The 15,617-nt window shown below is 60.2% G+C and overlaps 2 protein-coding genes across 9 annotated transcripts; one reads left to right on the top strand and one right to left on the bottom strand.

The window, feature by feature from the left end:
- The first annotated feature begins 3,207 nt into the window (after positions 1-3,207).
- RNF126 (ring finger protein 126) lies at positions 3,208-11,152 on the top strand. 5 transcript variants are annotated; one of them, XM_055552681.1, is made up of 9 exons: positions 3,209-3,390; positions 5,931-5,985; positions 8,325-8,383; positions 8,688-8,932; positions 9,626-9,694; positions 9,766-9,835; positions 10,285-10,378; positions 10,510-10,625; positions 10,713-11,152. In XM_055552681.1, the coding sequence occupies exons 1-9, from the start codon at positions 3,316-3,318 to the stop codon at positions 10,857-10,859; spliced, it is 930 nt and encodes a 309-aa protein (XP_055408656.1). In that variant the 5' UTR covers positions 3,209-3,315; the 3' UTR covers positions 10,860-11,152. The 5 variants fall into 5 exon arrangements, with proteins under 5 accessions (XP_055408676.1, XP_055408656.1, XP_055408665.1 ...); XM_055552690.1 differs by lacking the exon at positions 5,931-5,985 and adding an exon at positions 8,529-8,595 and having other exon boundaries at positions 3,211-3,390; positions 8,721-8,932; XM_055552702.1 differs by lacking the exon at positions 5,931-5,985 and adding an exon at positions 8,529-8,595 and having other exon boundaries at positions 3,211-3,390; positions 8,688-8,851.
- Positions 11,153-11,222: 70 nt separating this feature from the next.
- FGF22 (fibroblast growth factor 22) lies at positions 11,223-15,187 on the bottom strand. 4 transcript variants are annotated; one of them, XM_055552722.1, is made up of 4 exons: positions 14,919-15,187; positions 12,761-12,864; positions 12,461-12,663; positions 11,223-11,467 (listed from the first exon to the last, which is right to left on the bottom strand). In XM_055552722.1, the coding sequence occupies exons 1-3, from the start codon at positions 15,130-15,132 to the stop codon at positions 12,469-12,471; spliced, it is 513 nt and encodes a 170-aa protein (XP_055408697.1). In that variant the 5' UTR covers positions 15,133-15,187; the 3' UTR covers positions 11,223-11,467; positions 12,461-12,468. The 4 variants fall into 4 exon arrangements, with proteins under 4 accessions (XP_055408697.1, XP_055408686.1, XP_055408706.1 ...); XM_055552711.1 differs by having other exon boundaries at positions 12,461-12,640; XM_055552731.1 differs by having other exon boundaries at positions 12,461-12,640; positions 12,765-12,864.
- Positions 15,188-15,617: the final 430 nt, after the last annotated feature.

Here is a 15,617-nt window from a genome sequence, read left to right as displayed (position 1 = left end):
TGGATTTGAACCCAAGTCAGTGACTAGGGGATGAAATGGTCCTGTGCTGAGGGGTTACTTCCTAATCCACTTTCAAAGACTATTCAAGAAAATGCTGAGAACCCGTCAGGAGGCACCCCACAATCAGAGAGCCCTGGGGTGGCCAGGCCTCCTATCACACATCTGTCCCATCAGTGGCAGCAGCAAGGTGCCCACCGGTCATAAATGGATGCCTGAGGCCCCAGAACATCAGGACCTCTGGATCACATGCAGATACCGGCGTGATTACCTGAATTTGGATGTCCCAGTCCCAGGGTAACCAGCAGGGCAAGGAGCCCAGACCCAGAGGTCCAATGGTTGTGTCTGCTGCGTGACCGTGTTTGAGCCTCAGTCTACTGCAAAGCAGGAGACTTGGGTTCGATCCTGGGTTGGAAAGATCCCCTGGAGAAGGGAAAGGCTAACCACTCCGGTATTCTGGCTTGGAGAATTCCATGGACCATATAGTTAATGGGCTTGCCAAAAGTCAAACAGGACTGAGTGACTTTCACTTTCACTTTCTCATCTGTAAAACAAGAGTCTTCATTGCTCCCACATCCTGATGCTTGTGTGAGGATTAAACATCTGGCTGGCACATCCTAAGCGCTTAGTTTTATAAGATACAAAACTCCATATTCTTGTTTCCATTGCATTCCCAGCACCCTACTCAGGCCTGGAACACAGCAGGCACTCACTAATTGTTCTTTTATTCAAGAATCTATTGAGCACCTACTATATTCTGGGTATTGGCTTCACATATTAGGAGATACCACTGATAACTCCTGGATCTGGGGGTGGCTGAGTTGGGGAGAGAAGGAACAGGGCACTGGGCTCCCCCAGGACAGGATCAGAGCAGCCTTCTGAGAAGCAGCAAAAGAGAAAGGATGGTGGGAATGGGACTCCCAGCAGAGGGCATGACCAGGCAAAGGCCCTGAGGCGGGTTGCAGTTCGGCCCACTCATGGGGGCCAATGAGACTGCATTGGGCTGGGGATAGGTGCCAGAAGGGTAGATGAACTCAGGAAGGCCGCATGGCCCACAGGAACCTCAAGCATAATCCAATCTCAAACCCTCAAGAGGAAGTTTCTGCCACCTGCCCAGAGAGGTTAAGTGAGTTGCCCAGGGCCCCATAGCCAGTGTGACTTGGTGGGATTTGAATGCTGTGAGCCCACTGACTCCAAGTCCTCTTGGGTGGTACTTCATAAACTTTTGCAGGATGGGGAATTCCCTGGCAGTTTAGTAGTTAGAACAAGGTGGTCTCACTGCTCTGGGCTCAGGTTCAATCCCTGGTTGGGGAACTAAGATCCCATAAGTCAAAAGGAAAAGAAAAAAACAAACCAAACAAAAAAAACAAAATGAAACTTCTGTAGGATGAATGAATCAATGAATGTATGTCTGGTGTGAAACAAGTCAGGAGCTAGTCAGTAAAGGTCTGAAGCAAAGGGCCCCTCCCTATATCCCTCAGGGGAGGGTTGGGTGGAGGCAAATTGGGGAGGGGGGTGTCTTTTGCCCCAGCAACAGGGCTTGTTTCCCAGCAACAGGGCTGGGGCGCTCTCTGGTGGTCAGAGCAGGAATGCCTTGGAATCACCTCTGAGCTTTGAGGGGTGCAAGATGGTGGCTGGCAGACAAGTCCCTATTCCTTGCCTCTTGACATTCAAGACCCTTTATGCACAGGCTCCAATTTGTAATTCTTTGACACTCTAGCTCCAATACTCCCAACTCTCAGCAGGAATCCCACCTCCATCTAACTCCTATTCATTACTCAAATTCCTGGCTCTAAGGTCCTGTCCCGTGGGAAGTTCTGTCTGTCTCTCCAGGCAGAGCCAAGTGTACCCTAGGGGCTCATCCCCTGGCTCAGTCCCGTGGGGCTGGGGCGTCTGCAGCCTGCTCTGTGTCCTCCAGTCATGGAGTATTTCAGAAAACCACTTTCATTTCCTGTCTGTGGTTTCCTCTGCTATGTCCTTGCACCCCAGCAGAGTCTGGCATGCAACAGGAGCTTCATGAATGTTTGTCTAGTGGGTAAGGAAATAAGCATATAATTGTCCTGAAACTAACTTCAGAAATGATCCTGGCCTGATTAATTTTGAGAGGAGGGGTAGGTTTTTTGCCCTCTCCTCACCCTGAGGCATCATGGAAACAAGGCCACACCTCGCTCAGAGTCTCTTATGCCAAGTGTCACACTGAGGCATGGGAGAGCAGGCCTCCTTGATCCAGGAATGGGTCTCCTGTCTGCATGCATTCGGAGAATGTTTATGTAAAGCTTGTGTGCCAGGCCCTGTTCTGAGTCCAGCTGGGAACAAGATACAAAAATCCCTTTTGTTGTGGAACTGACCCTACAGTTTATCATATGGACCTAAGCGCTGTTGCGGAACATGCCTCAATAGGTGGACATTTGAACAGACTTGAAAGGTGTGGGGGAAGAAAGCCATGTGGGTATCTAGGCAACGGTGCACCAGGGCAAGGTTACAGCCCGTGCAAACGCCCGGAGGTGAGTGCGCACCGGAGCATCCCAGGAGCAGTGAGGGCAGAGAAGTGAGAAACAGGTAAGTCAGTCACTCGGTTCAGTCGCTCAATCGTGTCCGATTTTTTGCGACCCCATGGACTGCAGCACACCAGGCTTCCCTATCCATCACCAACTCCCGAAGCCTGCTCAAACTCATATCCATTGTGTCGTTGATGCCATCCAACCATCTCATCCTCTGTCATCCCCTTCTCCTCCCGCCTTCAATCTTTCATCAGGGTCTTTTCCAACGAGTCGGTTCTTTGCATCAGGTGGCCAAAGTATTAAGAGTTTCAGCTTCAGCATCAATCCTTCCAATGAATATTCAGGACTGATTTCCAAACAGGTGGGTCTTGGCAATAGAAGAAATAATGAGGGAACTAGGAGGGTCGGGGTGGGAGCTGGTAGCAGTTTTGTAGAAGAGGAGGGGTTTGGCCCCACCCCGCCCCAACCCCGCCCTCGGCCTTCCACTTAGCCGTCGAGCCTGGCCCACCTCCAAACCCACCTCAGGCCCTGATCCAGGTTGCTACGGCGGGCAACCGCCCAGCAAGGCCTCGCCCATGGTCCCACCCCCGCCCAGCTCCGCTCCTAGTTTGCTCCTCGGCGGCCACCGTCACCCGAGCCACCGCCCGCCTCGCGCGGTGCCTGTCCCGTTTCCGCTGCCCTTCCCCTCCTCACGCCGTGCGTGCTGTGCGTGCCGTGCGTGAGCGTGCGCGGGCTCGTCGGCCGGCGAGGGAGCAGCAAACGGCCGGCGGCGGGCGCCGCGCGGGGGGCGGGCGGCGCGGAGGAGGCGGCGGTGGCCATGGCCGAGGCGTCGCCGCAGCCCGGACGGTACTTCTGCCACTGCTGCTCAGTCGAGATCGTGCCGCGCCTGCCGGTGAGGCCCAGGCCGGGCGGGCGGGGGCCACTGCCTTGGCCCGAGGCGAGTTGGCACGGACGGGGAAACTGAGGTCCCCGCGGAGGGCCCGGAAGCGGCGGCCCTGGTGGCGCAGCGAGGCCGATGACCGGGAGGGAGCGGAGTCGGCCCCGAGCGCGGTCAGCGCTGCGGGCGCCTCGTGGGAGAGAGCCGTAGCTCTCCCAGGCCCGACGGCGGCCCGAGCCGGCGTTCTTGCGCCTTCCGGGGCCCGGGGTCAGGACCCAGGTGGGCCCTGTGCTCTCATCCGGGTGGAGGCCGCGGGACAGCTGCTCGTGAAAGGCTCGGTTTCCAGGCCCCTCAGCCCGGAACTTCCGAGTGGGTAGGTCCGGGATGGGGTCGGTGTCCCCCTCTTGGCCGACCCTCCCCCGCTGACTGGGAGGAAGGCTAGAAGGCACGGCACCCCTGGCCGGCCCCGCTCGTGGCATTTGCCGCTCGGCCAGCTCAGGAGGAACAGGAAGAGGGCGATGTGGGGGGCCAGGGAAAGGGGCTGTGGGTGGCGACGATTGATTGAGCACCAGCTCTCCTTGGTCATCTGGCTGATTTAAGAACCAGATTCCCATCCCTGCTTTTCTTGCTGTGGACTTCCCTGGGGGAGTTAGCAGGAGTCGTGGGCATTATCCCAGCCACAGAGGAGAGTGAGCTAGAATGGAGACGGGTGCCCGGACCCAGGAGGAGAGTGTAAGATAAGGGAAGGGTGGTGTGGCTTCCAGAGGCAAGGGGATGAGGACCGGCAGATAAATGGAAACCTCGGTGAGCGAGCAGACTCGGGGGGCCGAGACTTGTCCGACTCCTCAACTCCAGCCTCCCGGAAGACGTACTGCTTCTGCCTCTTCCGGCTTCCTGTGCGCCCCAGCTCTGGGTCTGGTTTTCTCCACTGGCAGGAACGGTCGGGTTGGCGGGACAGCCCTCTAGCCTAGGTGAGCTGCAGGGAGCCCCTTGCAGCTGGTGTGAGCCCCGGACAGGCCCTGGGCCTTGGGCTTACCCCAGAGTGACCTGTCCACAGCCATCGGCAGCCCGGGGCCAAGTAGTCTGTGTAGTTAGCTGTTCTGGCCTCCCTTCCCAGGGCCAGCACGCGGCCGGATCCTGGCCATGTAGTCTCGGACCAGAAGGATCCTGATCTCTGTGGACAGTCTGTGGACACTGAGCTGGCGAGGGCCTTTCTAGTCACAGGATCCAGTGGTGACAAGGTAGCCATGACCTTTGCTCTCAGAGTTTACAGGGAGCCAATGCTGAGCAAATGATTGGCAAATATTTGATTTGTTGGAATGTTGGTAAATTCTGTTAGCAAATATTGGAGGCAAGGGGACTGATTTGTGGGTTTGGGAGGGGTTTGACGGGGTCCTGTAGACAGGTGTCTGTTTATGAGTAGGGGTGCACTTGGTGTTCATGAGGGTAGGGAGGTGGGCTCTTAACCTGGTGACAGTGGGAGGCTCCCGCCAGCAGCACCCCTCCCACCTCCCCCTGCCCCACTGGGGCAGTGAGACTCGGGTGGCTGCAGGCTCTCTGCTCCCGGGGTTTCTCCCTGCAGCCATGAGACTCTGCCTCATTCTCCTCGCCCATCAGATGGGTTGGCGAGGGCACCCCTGTGCTCAAGAGTGCCGGCACAAGGGGGCCAGGATGCCCCGGAAGGGCGGGTGCCTGCCTGGAATGGGCGTGTGGGAGCAGGAACCGGGCAGGCCGGCCAGCTCAGAGGCCTCTGCTTCGGCGCACAGGCCCAGACTCGATCCCCCAGGAAACGGGAGCACCGGGGATGAGGTGGATCTAGGACATCCACGGGCCAGGCTCCTGGTGGCCTGACTGGTGGCGGTCATGGTTCTGTCTGCTGTCCTATGGACACCCCTGATTCTTCTCAGAAGTGTCCCTGAGCAGGGTCGGGGGGACGGGAACAAGCTCTGTTCCGTCGAACAGGTCACCTCGGAGAGCCGTCAGGGTGAAGAGAGAAGGTCCGTCCTCTGCACGGAGCCCCTGGGGCGCAGGCTGGTCCACCTGCCAGCTCAGTGTTAAGGCCATCATCTCTCCAGCTCCCACCTCAATGTCCCCCGTTCCCCGACACTCACCTGGCCAGGAACCTGGGGTCTGCATGTGGCATGAAGGGTGAGGCCTGTCTCCAAGGGCCTACTGTAGGGAGCAAGTGCTGAGTGAATGGAGTGCACGGTCTGTCCTGTGGGCCGCTGTTGCCATGGTAATAATGAGGGAGTATTCACCCTGGTCTCAGGAGAGAAGCTGTCAGCTGGGGATAGGTGCTCACGAGCTAGGGCCCTGCCAAGGTATATAGACTCTGTCCTATGGGGGGTGATCATTCCATCCCAGGGTGTCCCCATTTCTGTCACGGTGAGGTAATTAAATTTCTGGGATGTGCGGCCTCTGGAGGAGGGAGCATTGAAGACCCAGGTCTGGACCTTCTGCATGTGCAGCAGAGTCTGGGGCTTCCCTGAAACCAGGTCACTGTGGCTCAGGGGCCAATTCCAGAGCCTGGGGTTGAGACTACCCTCCATTTGCAGGTGGGGAGATGGAGGCTTGCAGCCGGGACCCAGCTTCCGAGAGGGGGCAAGCCAGGTAGATACCAGCTCAGGCTGTGGGGACCCAGGACAGGGAGAGGCCTAGGCCCTGAGATGGCCGGTCTGGGTTGTGCTGGGGCTCGGGGAACACAGGGACCCCTGAGGATGGCATGGTGATTGGCTCTCAGGTCCCAGGAGCAGCAGTGAGCCTCAGGGGTGGAGGACAGACACCCTATCTCCAGTGGGCGTGTTGCTCACCCCGCCCTGGCTCTCCCAGGCTTGCCCAGGGCAGGGTGCAGGCCTGGGAAGGGTGCCCGGGAGAGAGAGTTTTCTCACGGGGGTTCCGCCAGGCTTCAGGGAGGTTCTGGGCCTTCCTGTTGACCCAGGCCAGAAGGTTCCCAGCTTCCTTACCTCAGTCAGCTCAGACTCAACTGCAGCCACGTTTGCCCCTATCCATTGTCCTCCCCCTGCAGCCTCCTGGAGTGGGCAAGAACCTTGGCTACCAAGCACAGAGCCTCCAGTGACTGCGTTTCTTGGCCTATGAAATGTTGAAGTAAACGACAGGCTGAGTGACAGCCCTGGAAACCCCATGCCAGTGACAGCTATGGTGGGCACTCCCTGGGGGAGCCTCCCCTGGGCCCCACGCCCCTGCTCAGGAGGGCAGAGGGCTGCTGTCCTGCTGTTCCTGGTTCACAGTTTCAGTGCCACATGTCCCACCCACTTAAAGCTCAGGTCTTGCAGCCGGCCATCACCAGTGTCCTCGTCCAGGACATTTGGTTACTCAACAAGAAGACCCGTCCCCATCAGCAGTCACCTTCTTGGTCCCTGACAACCAGGATCCCACTCTGTCTGTGGATCTGCCTGTTCTGGATGTTTCCCATCAGTGGAATCACACTCTGTGTTCTGTGTCTACTTCTCTCAATGAGCACCGTGTTCTCAGGGTCCGTCCACATGGTAGCAAGTGTCAGGGCTTTCCTTTCCTTGTCTGAGTGATGCTCCCGGGGGTGGAGGGACATGTGGTTATGTTTGGCTGCTGTGCATGTGTGGGTTTCTGTGTGGACCTGTCTCTGTCACCCTGGTGGGTGCCTGGTGGGGCAATTGCAGGGTCATGGGGTGACCATGACTGTTTTCTGAGGACACTGCCCCATTTCATAGTCCACCTGCATGTGGGGGTTCCAATTTCTGCGCCGCCTCCCACAGTGGTCCCTGTCAGCTCTGTGGGTCCAGCCATCTGGGTGGATGTGGAGTGTGTCCCGCTGGTTTTGGTTTGCGTTTGCCTGTTGGCAGATCACGTGTACATCTCTTCTTGGTTCATTGCCAACTGTCTGTCTGTGGAGAATGCTGTTCTGATCCTCTGGCCGTTTTCTAACTGGGGCGTTTGTCTTTTGTTGTTGAATCGTAAGAGTTCATTACACATCTGGACACAGGTCCCCGGGACATGTGCAGCTCTGGCCTACCCTCCCGCCCGGCTCAGGAGGTGTCCTTTGATTCCCTAGCCCCTTTGCTCTCTGCAGTGGAGCAGGTGGGGGTCCCGCCTTCCTGACAGGTGCCTGGCCCCCAGCATCTTCAGGGCAGGCCACACCCCACACACCTCCATATTGTTCCCTACAGAGGGTGGCCCAGCCATCGGTGCCCCAGGCTCCTGGGGACTGGGACCATGGGCGGCCTCAGTGGAAGCACCTCACGCTTGCAGCCTTAGAACACATGTGGACCTGAGCCAGTTCCAGGCCCAACTAGTGGATTTGGCGCTCAGGCTCCCTGTCCCTGAGGGGCAGGGCCACCTCTCTGCTGACTGGAGACATCACAGTCTGCCTGCTGGCTGTCCAGCCTGGGGTCACAGGCCACACCTCAGGCAGTCCAGAATGTTCTGCAGGCCGGTTCCTCTGCCTGGGTATGCCTCCCACCCTCGGTGGCTGCCTCCTTGGGAGTTGGTCTCTGAGGCCCAGGTGGTCCTGGAGCCCCACTAGTCACTCTCCTAGTCACTCTCCTCCTTTATACTTGTGTGGGTGTGGAGGTGTTAGGGAACATTCTCAGGTCCCCCAAGTTGGGAAACTTCCCTGGACCCGTGTCAGCTGGCCCTTTGCTGCAGGCTTTGTCAGAGCCTTCATCAGGCCACGTGGCTGAGTGGAGGCCCCGAAACTGTGACTTCTGTCACTGTGGGGAGCACAGGCTGATGGACTCAGGGACGTGGGAGGTTGGGGATGTAACTTCCAAGGTCACGGCCCACCATGTGGGCAAGGAAGTCAGTGCACCAGCCCTGCCTGGGGCCACACGGCTGGAGCTAGCAGGTTCTCACCTGGGCCCTTGAGATGAGTCACACACACACACACACACACACACACACACACACACACCGCCTTGCCCTGAGATCATGCTTGCCTGCCCTGTCCTCCCCAGGATTACATCTGCCCAAGATGCGAGTCTGGGTTTATCGAGGAGCTTCCGGAGGAGACCAGGTAAGGCTGCCCCCCTCATGGACCCTCAGCCCAAGGGTGCGCTGGCTGGACCTGGGTCAGGGGTGGAGGGGGTCCGCCTTCATCTGACCCTCTGGCCATCTGTCTGGGGTGGGGTGCTCCTGCTGCTAATGGTGCCTGTCCTCAGGAGTGCAGAGAATGGTTCAGCCCCCTCCACAGCCTCTGCGGACCAGAGCCGGCAGCAACCGTTCGAGGTGAGAGGCAGCCTCCCCGCTCCCTGTGAGGGCTGCCCACCTCCCGCCCAGCCCTGGCCCCTGTCCCATGATGATGGCCCTCCTCTCTGCAGAATGTGGACCAGCCCCTGTTCACGCTGCCGCAGGGCTATGGGCACTTTGCTTTCGGCATCTTTGACGACAGCTTCGAGATCCCCACGTTCCCCCCTGGGGCGCAGGCTGATGATAGCAGGGACCCCGAGAGCCGGCGGGAGCGAGAGCAGCACTCCCGGCACCGGTACGGCGCCCGGCAGCCCCGCGCCCGCCTCACCGCGCGGCGGGCCACCGGCCGGCATGAAGGCGTCCCCACGCTGGAAGGGTGAGGGGGCCCGGGGGTGGCCGCGGGCGGGGGGCTTGGGGCGTCCAGCCCACCCCACCCGCTCAGGCAGAGCAACCAGCTGTCCTTTCAGGAGGTGCTGTGGGCACAAGGCATGGGTGCTGGCTCAGGGGCCGTCCTCCAGGCAGGGCGGGTCCCCTGTGGGTCCAGGTTGGCTGAGAGGCCGTGTGCCCCTCAGTGTCCTTCAGAGAGAGGCCTCCGCCCCAGGGCACAGGCAAACGGCAGTATCCGGTGTCCTCGCCCCTCCTGCGTGCAGGGTCCTGAGGACAGGATGGGAAGACCTAGAAGGCCCGTCCTAGCTCCACGGGACACAGGGCTGAGCGTCCTGTGGGTCTTTGTAGATGGAGCTTGATTGCAGGCAGGCCGAGGCTAGTCCAGCCCCGGACATGGCCTGACTCACTGTGACCTCGCTGGCATGTTTCAGGGCCGCTGTGAGGAACAGGGCTGACTCCAGAGCTCCTGGTCCCCCCCTAACTCCCCCCATGGCACTCCTTCTTGGTTGCAAAATGGGGGTGGATGCAACTGTGTATCAACCGGCACTGTCCAGGCCTCAAGGAGACCTCTACCCCAGCACCCTTGTGTTTGGGCTTTTTCTCACCAGTTGAGAGTCCAGGCCCCCTACATTGGACCCTCCTCTTAAGGGCGCTAACCACGGGCCTGGCCACTCTGTTCCAGGATCATCCAGCAGCTGGTCAATGGCATCATCACCCCGGCCACCATCCCCAACCTGGGCCTGGGCCCCTGGTGAGTAGGGGAGGGGCCCCCTGTGCCCGGCCCACCCCTCTGCCACTTGAACCCCAGCCTTCTCTGCCCAGGGGCGTCCTGCATTCAAACCCGATGGACTACGCCTGGGGGGCCAACGGCCTGGACGCCATCATCACGCAGGTACAAGGGCCTTGCTCAGCTGGTGTGGGGACAACCCTACAGGCTGGACTCTGCCCCAGGAGGACAGAGTGTCTCCCGTGTCTGTGTCTTGGGTGGCACTTATGAGGCGGGGCTGTAGCCACCTTGGGGCCTTCTGCTGCATATTCTGTCACGGGTGCCTGCCCCCTGGTTGTAGCCATGTGAGGACTTGGGAGCCACCCTGGCCCTAGGAAGGGGCCGTGGTGTCCCTGGGGTGGCTACCAGCCCTGGCTACAAGGTGGTGATGAGCAGAAGAGTGGGCAGAAGCCCAGGGCTGGGCCTCCTGGGGCAGCTGACCTCTGACCCCTCAGGGTCGGGCCAGGACAAACTGGGCCTCGGTGCTTTTGCAGGTAACCCCGCCTTGCATTTCATAGCCCCGTGGGGCGAGGGGCCCCACCAGCCCACCTGCTCTCTGGCCTCTTGTCTTTCAGCTCCTCAATCAGTTTGAAAACACGGGTCCCCCACCCGCAGACAAAGAGAAAATCCAGGCCCTCCCCACCGTGCCCGTGACTGAGGAACATGTTGGTACGAGCCCCAGGGGTCAGCGGTGGGGTGGGGGGTTGGGGTTGGGTTTGGGCCAGTGACCCCTCCTCCCCGGGACACCTTGGGCAGGGCTGCAGGGGAGCTGCCCTGAGAGATGCACTCCTGCCCTGCAGGCTCGGGGCTGGAGTGCCCCGTGTGCAAGGATGACTATGGGCTGGGTGAGCATGTGCGGCAGCTGCCCTGCAACCACCTCTTCCACGATGGCTGCATCGTGCCCTGGCTGGAGCAGGTGAGCGGTGGGCCGGCCGGGACACTCCCCCGAACCCCTCACCCCCACTGCCTCTGAACTGTTCCCTCTCCTCTCTGTCTTGCAAAGCACGACAGCTGCCCCGTCTGCCGAAAAAGCCTCACAGGACAGAACACGGCCACTGACCCCCCGGGCCTGGCTGGGGTGAGCTTCTCCTCCTCCTCCTCCTCGTCCTCCAGCTCACCTGGCAATGAGAACCCGGCCAGCAGCTCCTGAGCAAACCGGCTGACCAGCCCCCAGGGCAACAGCAGACAGCCCACGTGCCCACGGACTGCAGCGCCACCGGGCCCGCCGCGGAGGAGGCTCGGAGGACCCACCCTTCCAGGCTGCGGAGGGAGCTCGGCCTCCCCAGGGACAACCCGGCTGGGCCGGGCGCCCGCACACACTGCCCGGGCGTCCCACCTTCCCTCCCCTTGGTCTCTGACCTCACCCTCTACATGTTCAACAGCGGAAAGGTTTTTATAATTTTAAATTATTACTGCTTTGAAATAAATGGACATTTGAGTTCATTCGCGGCCCTGCATGATCTATGGAGAGACGGGGTGGAGCCACTCAGCTGGGGTCCTGGCTGCGTGGACAGGCCCTGCTCCCCACCCTGAACACTAGGGCCTGGGACACCAGGATAACCAGTGAAACAAGGACAAGACTGCTCTGACAGACATTTTTTAAAGGAGAAAATATGTGTATCTTGAAAGCTATTTAAAAATACACCTACTTAGAAAGAAGCCGGTGGTCGGCGTATTCCTTGTGTGCGTCGGTGCAGCCTGGGGCCCAGTCTGTCCACAGCAGGATCACTCTGCTCCCTCTGTGGGTGAGTGTCCAGCCTGTACCCCATGGGAGTGCCCCCCAAATTGGTCTTTTAAGTGGAAATGGCCACTGGGAGGGGTGGGAGCCTCCCCCACCTCCTGGCTCCACCCCTGCCCCCCCTGGGGGAGCTCAGCCCCCAGGAAGCTGACCTGGGACCCCCCTCGGCCTGCACACCCCAAGGCGCTGCACACCTTATAAGGGGCTCTGAGGCCAGTGTGTGTGGGTCTGCAAGGATGGCTGTGACAAATCACCAAACTTGATGGCTTAAAACAACACGTTTATCAACTTCAGTCTTGGGGTCACAATTTGGGTCTTAGAAGGCTAAATCCAGGCGTGGGCAGGGCTAGTCCCTCCCGAAGCTCCAGGGGAGTACCGACTCCCCACTTTTCCAGTTTCTAGAGGTGCCACATCCCTGGCTCACAGCCCCTCCCTCCATCCTCACAGCCAGCAGCGCAGCATCTCCTGTCTCTCTGCCTCTGACCCCCCCACCTCCCTCTTATAAGGACCCTGTGATGACACTGGGGCCCCCCGGAGGATCCAGGGTTGTCCCCATCTTAGGGACCTTAATCCCACCTGCAAAGTCCCCTATGCCCCATGAGGTGACATGTCCATGAGCCCTGGGACCAGGCCCTGCCAGTCCATGGCATCAGTGTACCCCAGCCCCCAGCCTCCCCACCTCCTTGCTGCCTCAAACACCCCAGTAGGTTCCCACCCCGGCATGTTTGCCTCCCCGTCTCCAGCCTGACTGGTGCCTTTGTTGAAGCCTCCCTGGCCCCCAGCTTGTGGCTGGATTCCTTACGCCCCTGCTCAGCTCACTGTCCACCTCCCCTCCAACTCAGTCTCTCTGAGCGCGGGGCCACATCTGTGGGGTCTGGTGGTGTTCCCTGTGCCCAGCAGAGCAGGTGCTCAATGCAGGTGAAACCAGTGAGTAACTGGACACGGGCTCGCCCCAAACCCCGCCTTCCCCAGCCTCACGCATCTCCCGGAATCTCGGACCAGGCGTCACTGACCCTGGGACTCAGGAGACCAGGACTGGCAGGAAGAGCGTGGACGGGTGGTGTTGCTGTGTGCGGCCCCCGAGCCTCGGGGCGCCCCGACCGTCCAGAGCCAGGAACATAGGCCGGCCTTGGTGGCGCCAGCGGACTGACGCGTAGGTGTTGTAGCCGTTCTCCTCGATGCGTTCCCGGAACCTGCAGTGCGCAGCGCAGAACCGCTGCGGGGTGGGCAGTGAGCGGCCCTGGACACGCCCCCGAACACGCCCCCGCACACTTCTGCGCGCACCCCCGACCGCCCTGTGCACTTCCACTCACCGACCCATAGAGTCTGCCAAGGCGGTTCATGGCCACGTAGAAGCCACTGTGCACCGCCTTGAGCACCACGACGCCCACACGGATGGATCGGATCTCCAGGACGCCTGCAGGGAGGGGCTCTGTCAGGGCTCGCCCACTCCCCACTCCCCTACTCCCCCCCCACCCGCTCTCTCTGTTCATTCATTCATTCACGCGGGAAACATTCCCCATTGGAAACATTTCCCAAGTACCTCCTGTGTGCCTGGCCCTGTGCTGGGCGTGGGGACGCACCAGGGGCCATGCAAGTCCTGAAGCTGTGGGACTGACGGGTGGGGGAAAGAGTACTCCAAGCCAGGGGGGCGGGGCAGGGGAGGTGGTAGGGGTGGGAATCAGTGGGGAAGGAGTAAGGCCTTTCTCTGGAGGCCAGTGGAGATCATCCCCAAGCTTTGCAGTAGCGGGGAGCCTGTTAGTCAGGGGTGAGAAAACCAAGTCAGAGGAGGTGAGTGCCTCTGTGACAGATATAGACCCCTGGCAGTGAGCACAGGCCCCGCGGGCCTTGCCCACAGTCCCCACAGTGCTGTTACCATAACTGATGGTGACAGCTCGGCTAGCCAGGCCCATGTCTTTACAGGGGAGACACCGCCCAGCCAACGGCCTGGGGGTGGGGCACAAGGTGTTCAGATCAACACTACCTCTAACACTGCTTGAGTGCCAACTGTATGCCAGGCATTGTATCCCACCAAGCCCACACACAGCTCCAGGAGAAAGGTGCTAACTGTGCCCACTTCCCAGGTGGGGAAACTGAGGCCTGAGAGGTGGCAGAGCCAGTTTCTCAGGCCCTGTTGCTGGATGGGTGACCCTAGGGCAGCCCTGCCCCATCTGAGCTGATGTTTCCTGTCCAGTGGAGCAGGGTTGGGGGACAAGCCCCAGCTCACACTCTGAGCCCCACCCAGGCACAGGGGCCTAATCTGGAGTCAAAGCCCTGCCCTCTGGTGTTCAGCCTGGACTTGGATGCCTTTGGTGATGGGGCACTCACCCCATGTCCCACAGGACATCTGCACCAGCTGTTTTTTGGGTGAGACACCCAGTTCCAGGTGGGGAAACCAAGGCTCAGAAAGAAGCAGTGACTATCCTAAGCCATCCAGCAGAGCCAGACTTCACCCCCAGCCCAGGGCCACCCTGCCTGGCCATGCCCACCACTGAGTGACCCGCCCAGCCAGTGCCCCTGTCCTTGCCCTCGTCTGGTGAGACTAATGAGGGCCTTGAGAGCCCCAGATGAAAGCAACTGGGAAGGGCAAGGTGATTATCTGCCCTAATGGTGGTGATTCAGGCAGTGGCCAGCACTGCCTCAGCTCCCCTACTCCCACTCTGCCCAGTCTCAGAGCTGCAGGGAGACTGAGACAGGCCTGGGGTCATTGACTGCCCTAGCCTCCCTTTTATTGCCAATCTCCTCCTTCTCTTTCTTTGCCCCTTCATCTCCTCTTACCTCATACATTCCACAAACACTTATTGAGTGTTTCCTGGTCAGGGCAGCAGGGATGTGACACCAACTCAGTGAGGTTCTGGGCACTGTAGAGCCCCAGCTCCATACCCCCACCTCCCACCCCAGGTAGGTCATTTGCCCTCTCTGTGCCTTAGTTTCCTCATCTGCCAAGTGGGTGTCCAGGAAGACATAGAGGGGACCCCAACTCAGAAGGGCCCTGAGTTTGGTTTTGCAGGCTGGGGAGTTCAGAGTTCAGACTCAACTCTGCCCTCACCTCATTATGTGCTGGGCCCATGGAGGCTCTTCCCGGAGTCCCAGCTTCCCCTCCCCTTCCCCTCTGGAGCCCCCGTGGTCCCAACCTCAACTATCTCTCTGAGACCCTTCTGCTGCTGAGCCAGGCCTGGAGGTGGGAGCTTCCCCCATGACCTTGACCTCAACTGTTCAACCCTCCTTCCAAGTGGGTTGGGCCCATTTTATAGTTGAGGAAACTGAGGCCCCAGACGGGAAATGACTTGGCCGCCACCACGCAGCCGAAGGAGCCTCCAGAACCTCCCTCAAATGAGAGAAGGAACGAGAACTGTGCACAGAACCTGAGTTGGTGTCACATCCCTGCTGCCCAGCCCTGCCTTTGCTATTTGCCTTTGTCCGCCTATCTGCCCTGTCCCCCGGCCCCGGGCAGCGGTCCCGGCTACTCACTGTCAGGGTTGTCGCGCCAGCGGGTGCCTTGCACGCGGCCGCTGGGGTCCACGAGCAGGAAGAAGTGGGTGGAAGAGAAGAGACGCCGCCAACGCACGTCGCCCTCCAGGTGCGGGTAGCTGCGCGGTCTCCGCGGAGTGTTTGGTGTCCCCGCGGCGCCGGGCGCCCGTGCCAGCAAAAGCCACACCAGGCCCAGCCATAGGCGGCCGCGCATGGCCACGCGCCCAACTCGCTGCCTGTTCTCGCCTCCCCGCGAGCATCCGCGGCTCTGCCATTGCGAGATCTGCGAGCCGAGCAACCGACCCGGCCGCCCCACGCAGGCCAATTGGAAGCCTCGGGGGCGGGGCCAGCTCCAGAGGGGGCGGGTCAGGATGCGGGGCGGGGATGTGGTCCGGGGACCGACCAATGCGGCTCCTCAGGGCGGGGCCAGAGCCCAGACGGCGGAACAACTACGCCTCTGGAGCGGGGAGGGTGGGCGGCCCCGGCAGATTGAGGAAAACCCTGCGGTCACTGCGCGTGTTTGTCTTGCGGGGCGGGGAGAGCGGTGCTTCTCCTTGAGTCACCAGATTGGTGTGAACGGACTGCGGGCGTGTGAGTGTTAAAGAGGTAGACTGCAGAGACCCACAGGGAGTCAGAGACAGAGAGACATAAAGACAGAGCCAACGGTGTAGGGAACTACCTTCATTATCTTGTACTAAT

The sequence above is a fragment of the Bubalus kerabau genome, chromosome 1 (genome assembly GCF_029407905.1).
Source record: "Bubalus kerabau isolate K-KA32 ecotype Philippines breed swamp buffalo chromosome 1, PCC_UOA_SB_1v2, whole genome shotgun sequence".
Taxonomy (NCBI): Eukaryota; Metazoa; Chordata; class Mammalia; order Artiodactyla; family Bovidae; genus Bubalus; species Bubalus kerabau.
This window is presented reverse-complemented; position numbering and strand designations above follow the sequence as displayed.

What these genes read in the sequence shown, in the direction of transcription:
- RNF126 (XM_055552673.1), top strand. Translation starts at nt 3,316, where the DNA reads ATGGCCGAGGCGTCGCCGCAGCCCGGACGGTACTTCTGCCACTGCTGC. An exon ending in GAGCTTCCGGAGGAGACCAG is followed by an intron (nt 8,384 to 8,528) that starts GTAAGGCTGCCC and finishes GCCTGTCCTCAG; the next exon opens with GAGTGCAGAGAATGGTTCAG. An exon ending in TGGACGCCATCATCACGCAG is followed by an intron (nt 9,836 to 10,284) that starts GTACAAGGGCCT and finishes CTTGTCTTTCAG; the next exon opens with CTCCTCAATCAGTTTGAAAA.
- FGF22 (XM_055552704.1), bottom strand. Translation starts at nt 15,132, where the DNA reads ATGCGCGGCCGCCTATGGCTGGGCCTGGTGTGGCTTTTGCTGGCACGG. An exon ending in CTGGCGCGACAACCCTGACA is followed by an intron (nt 12,865 to 14,918) that starts GTGAGTAGCCGG and finishes CCCTCCCTGCAG; the next exon opens with GCGTCCTGGAGATCCGATCC. An exon ending in TTGGCAGACTCTATGGGTCG is followed by an intron (nt 12,641 to 12,760) that starts GTGAGTGGAAGT and finishes TGCGCACTGCAG; the next exon opens with GTTCCGGGAACGCATCGAGG.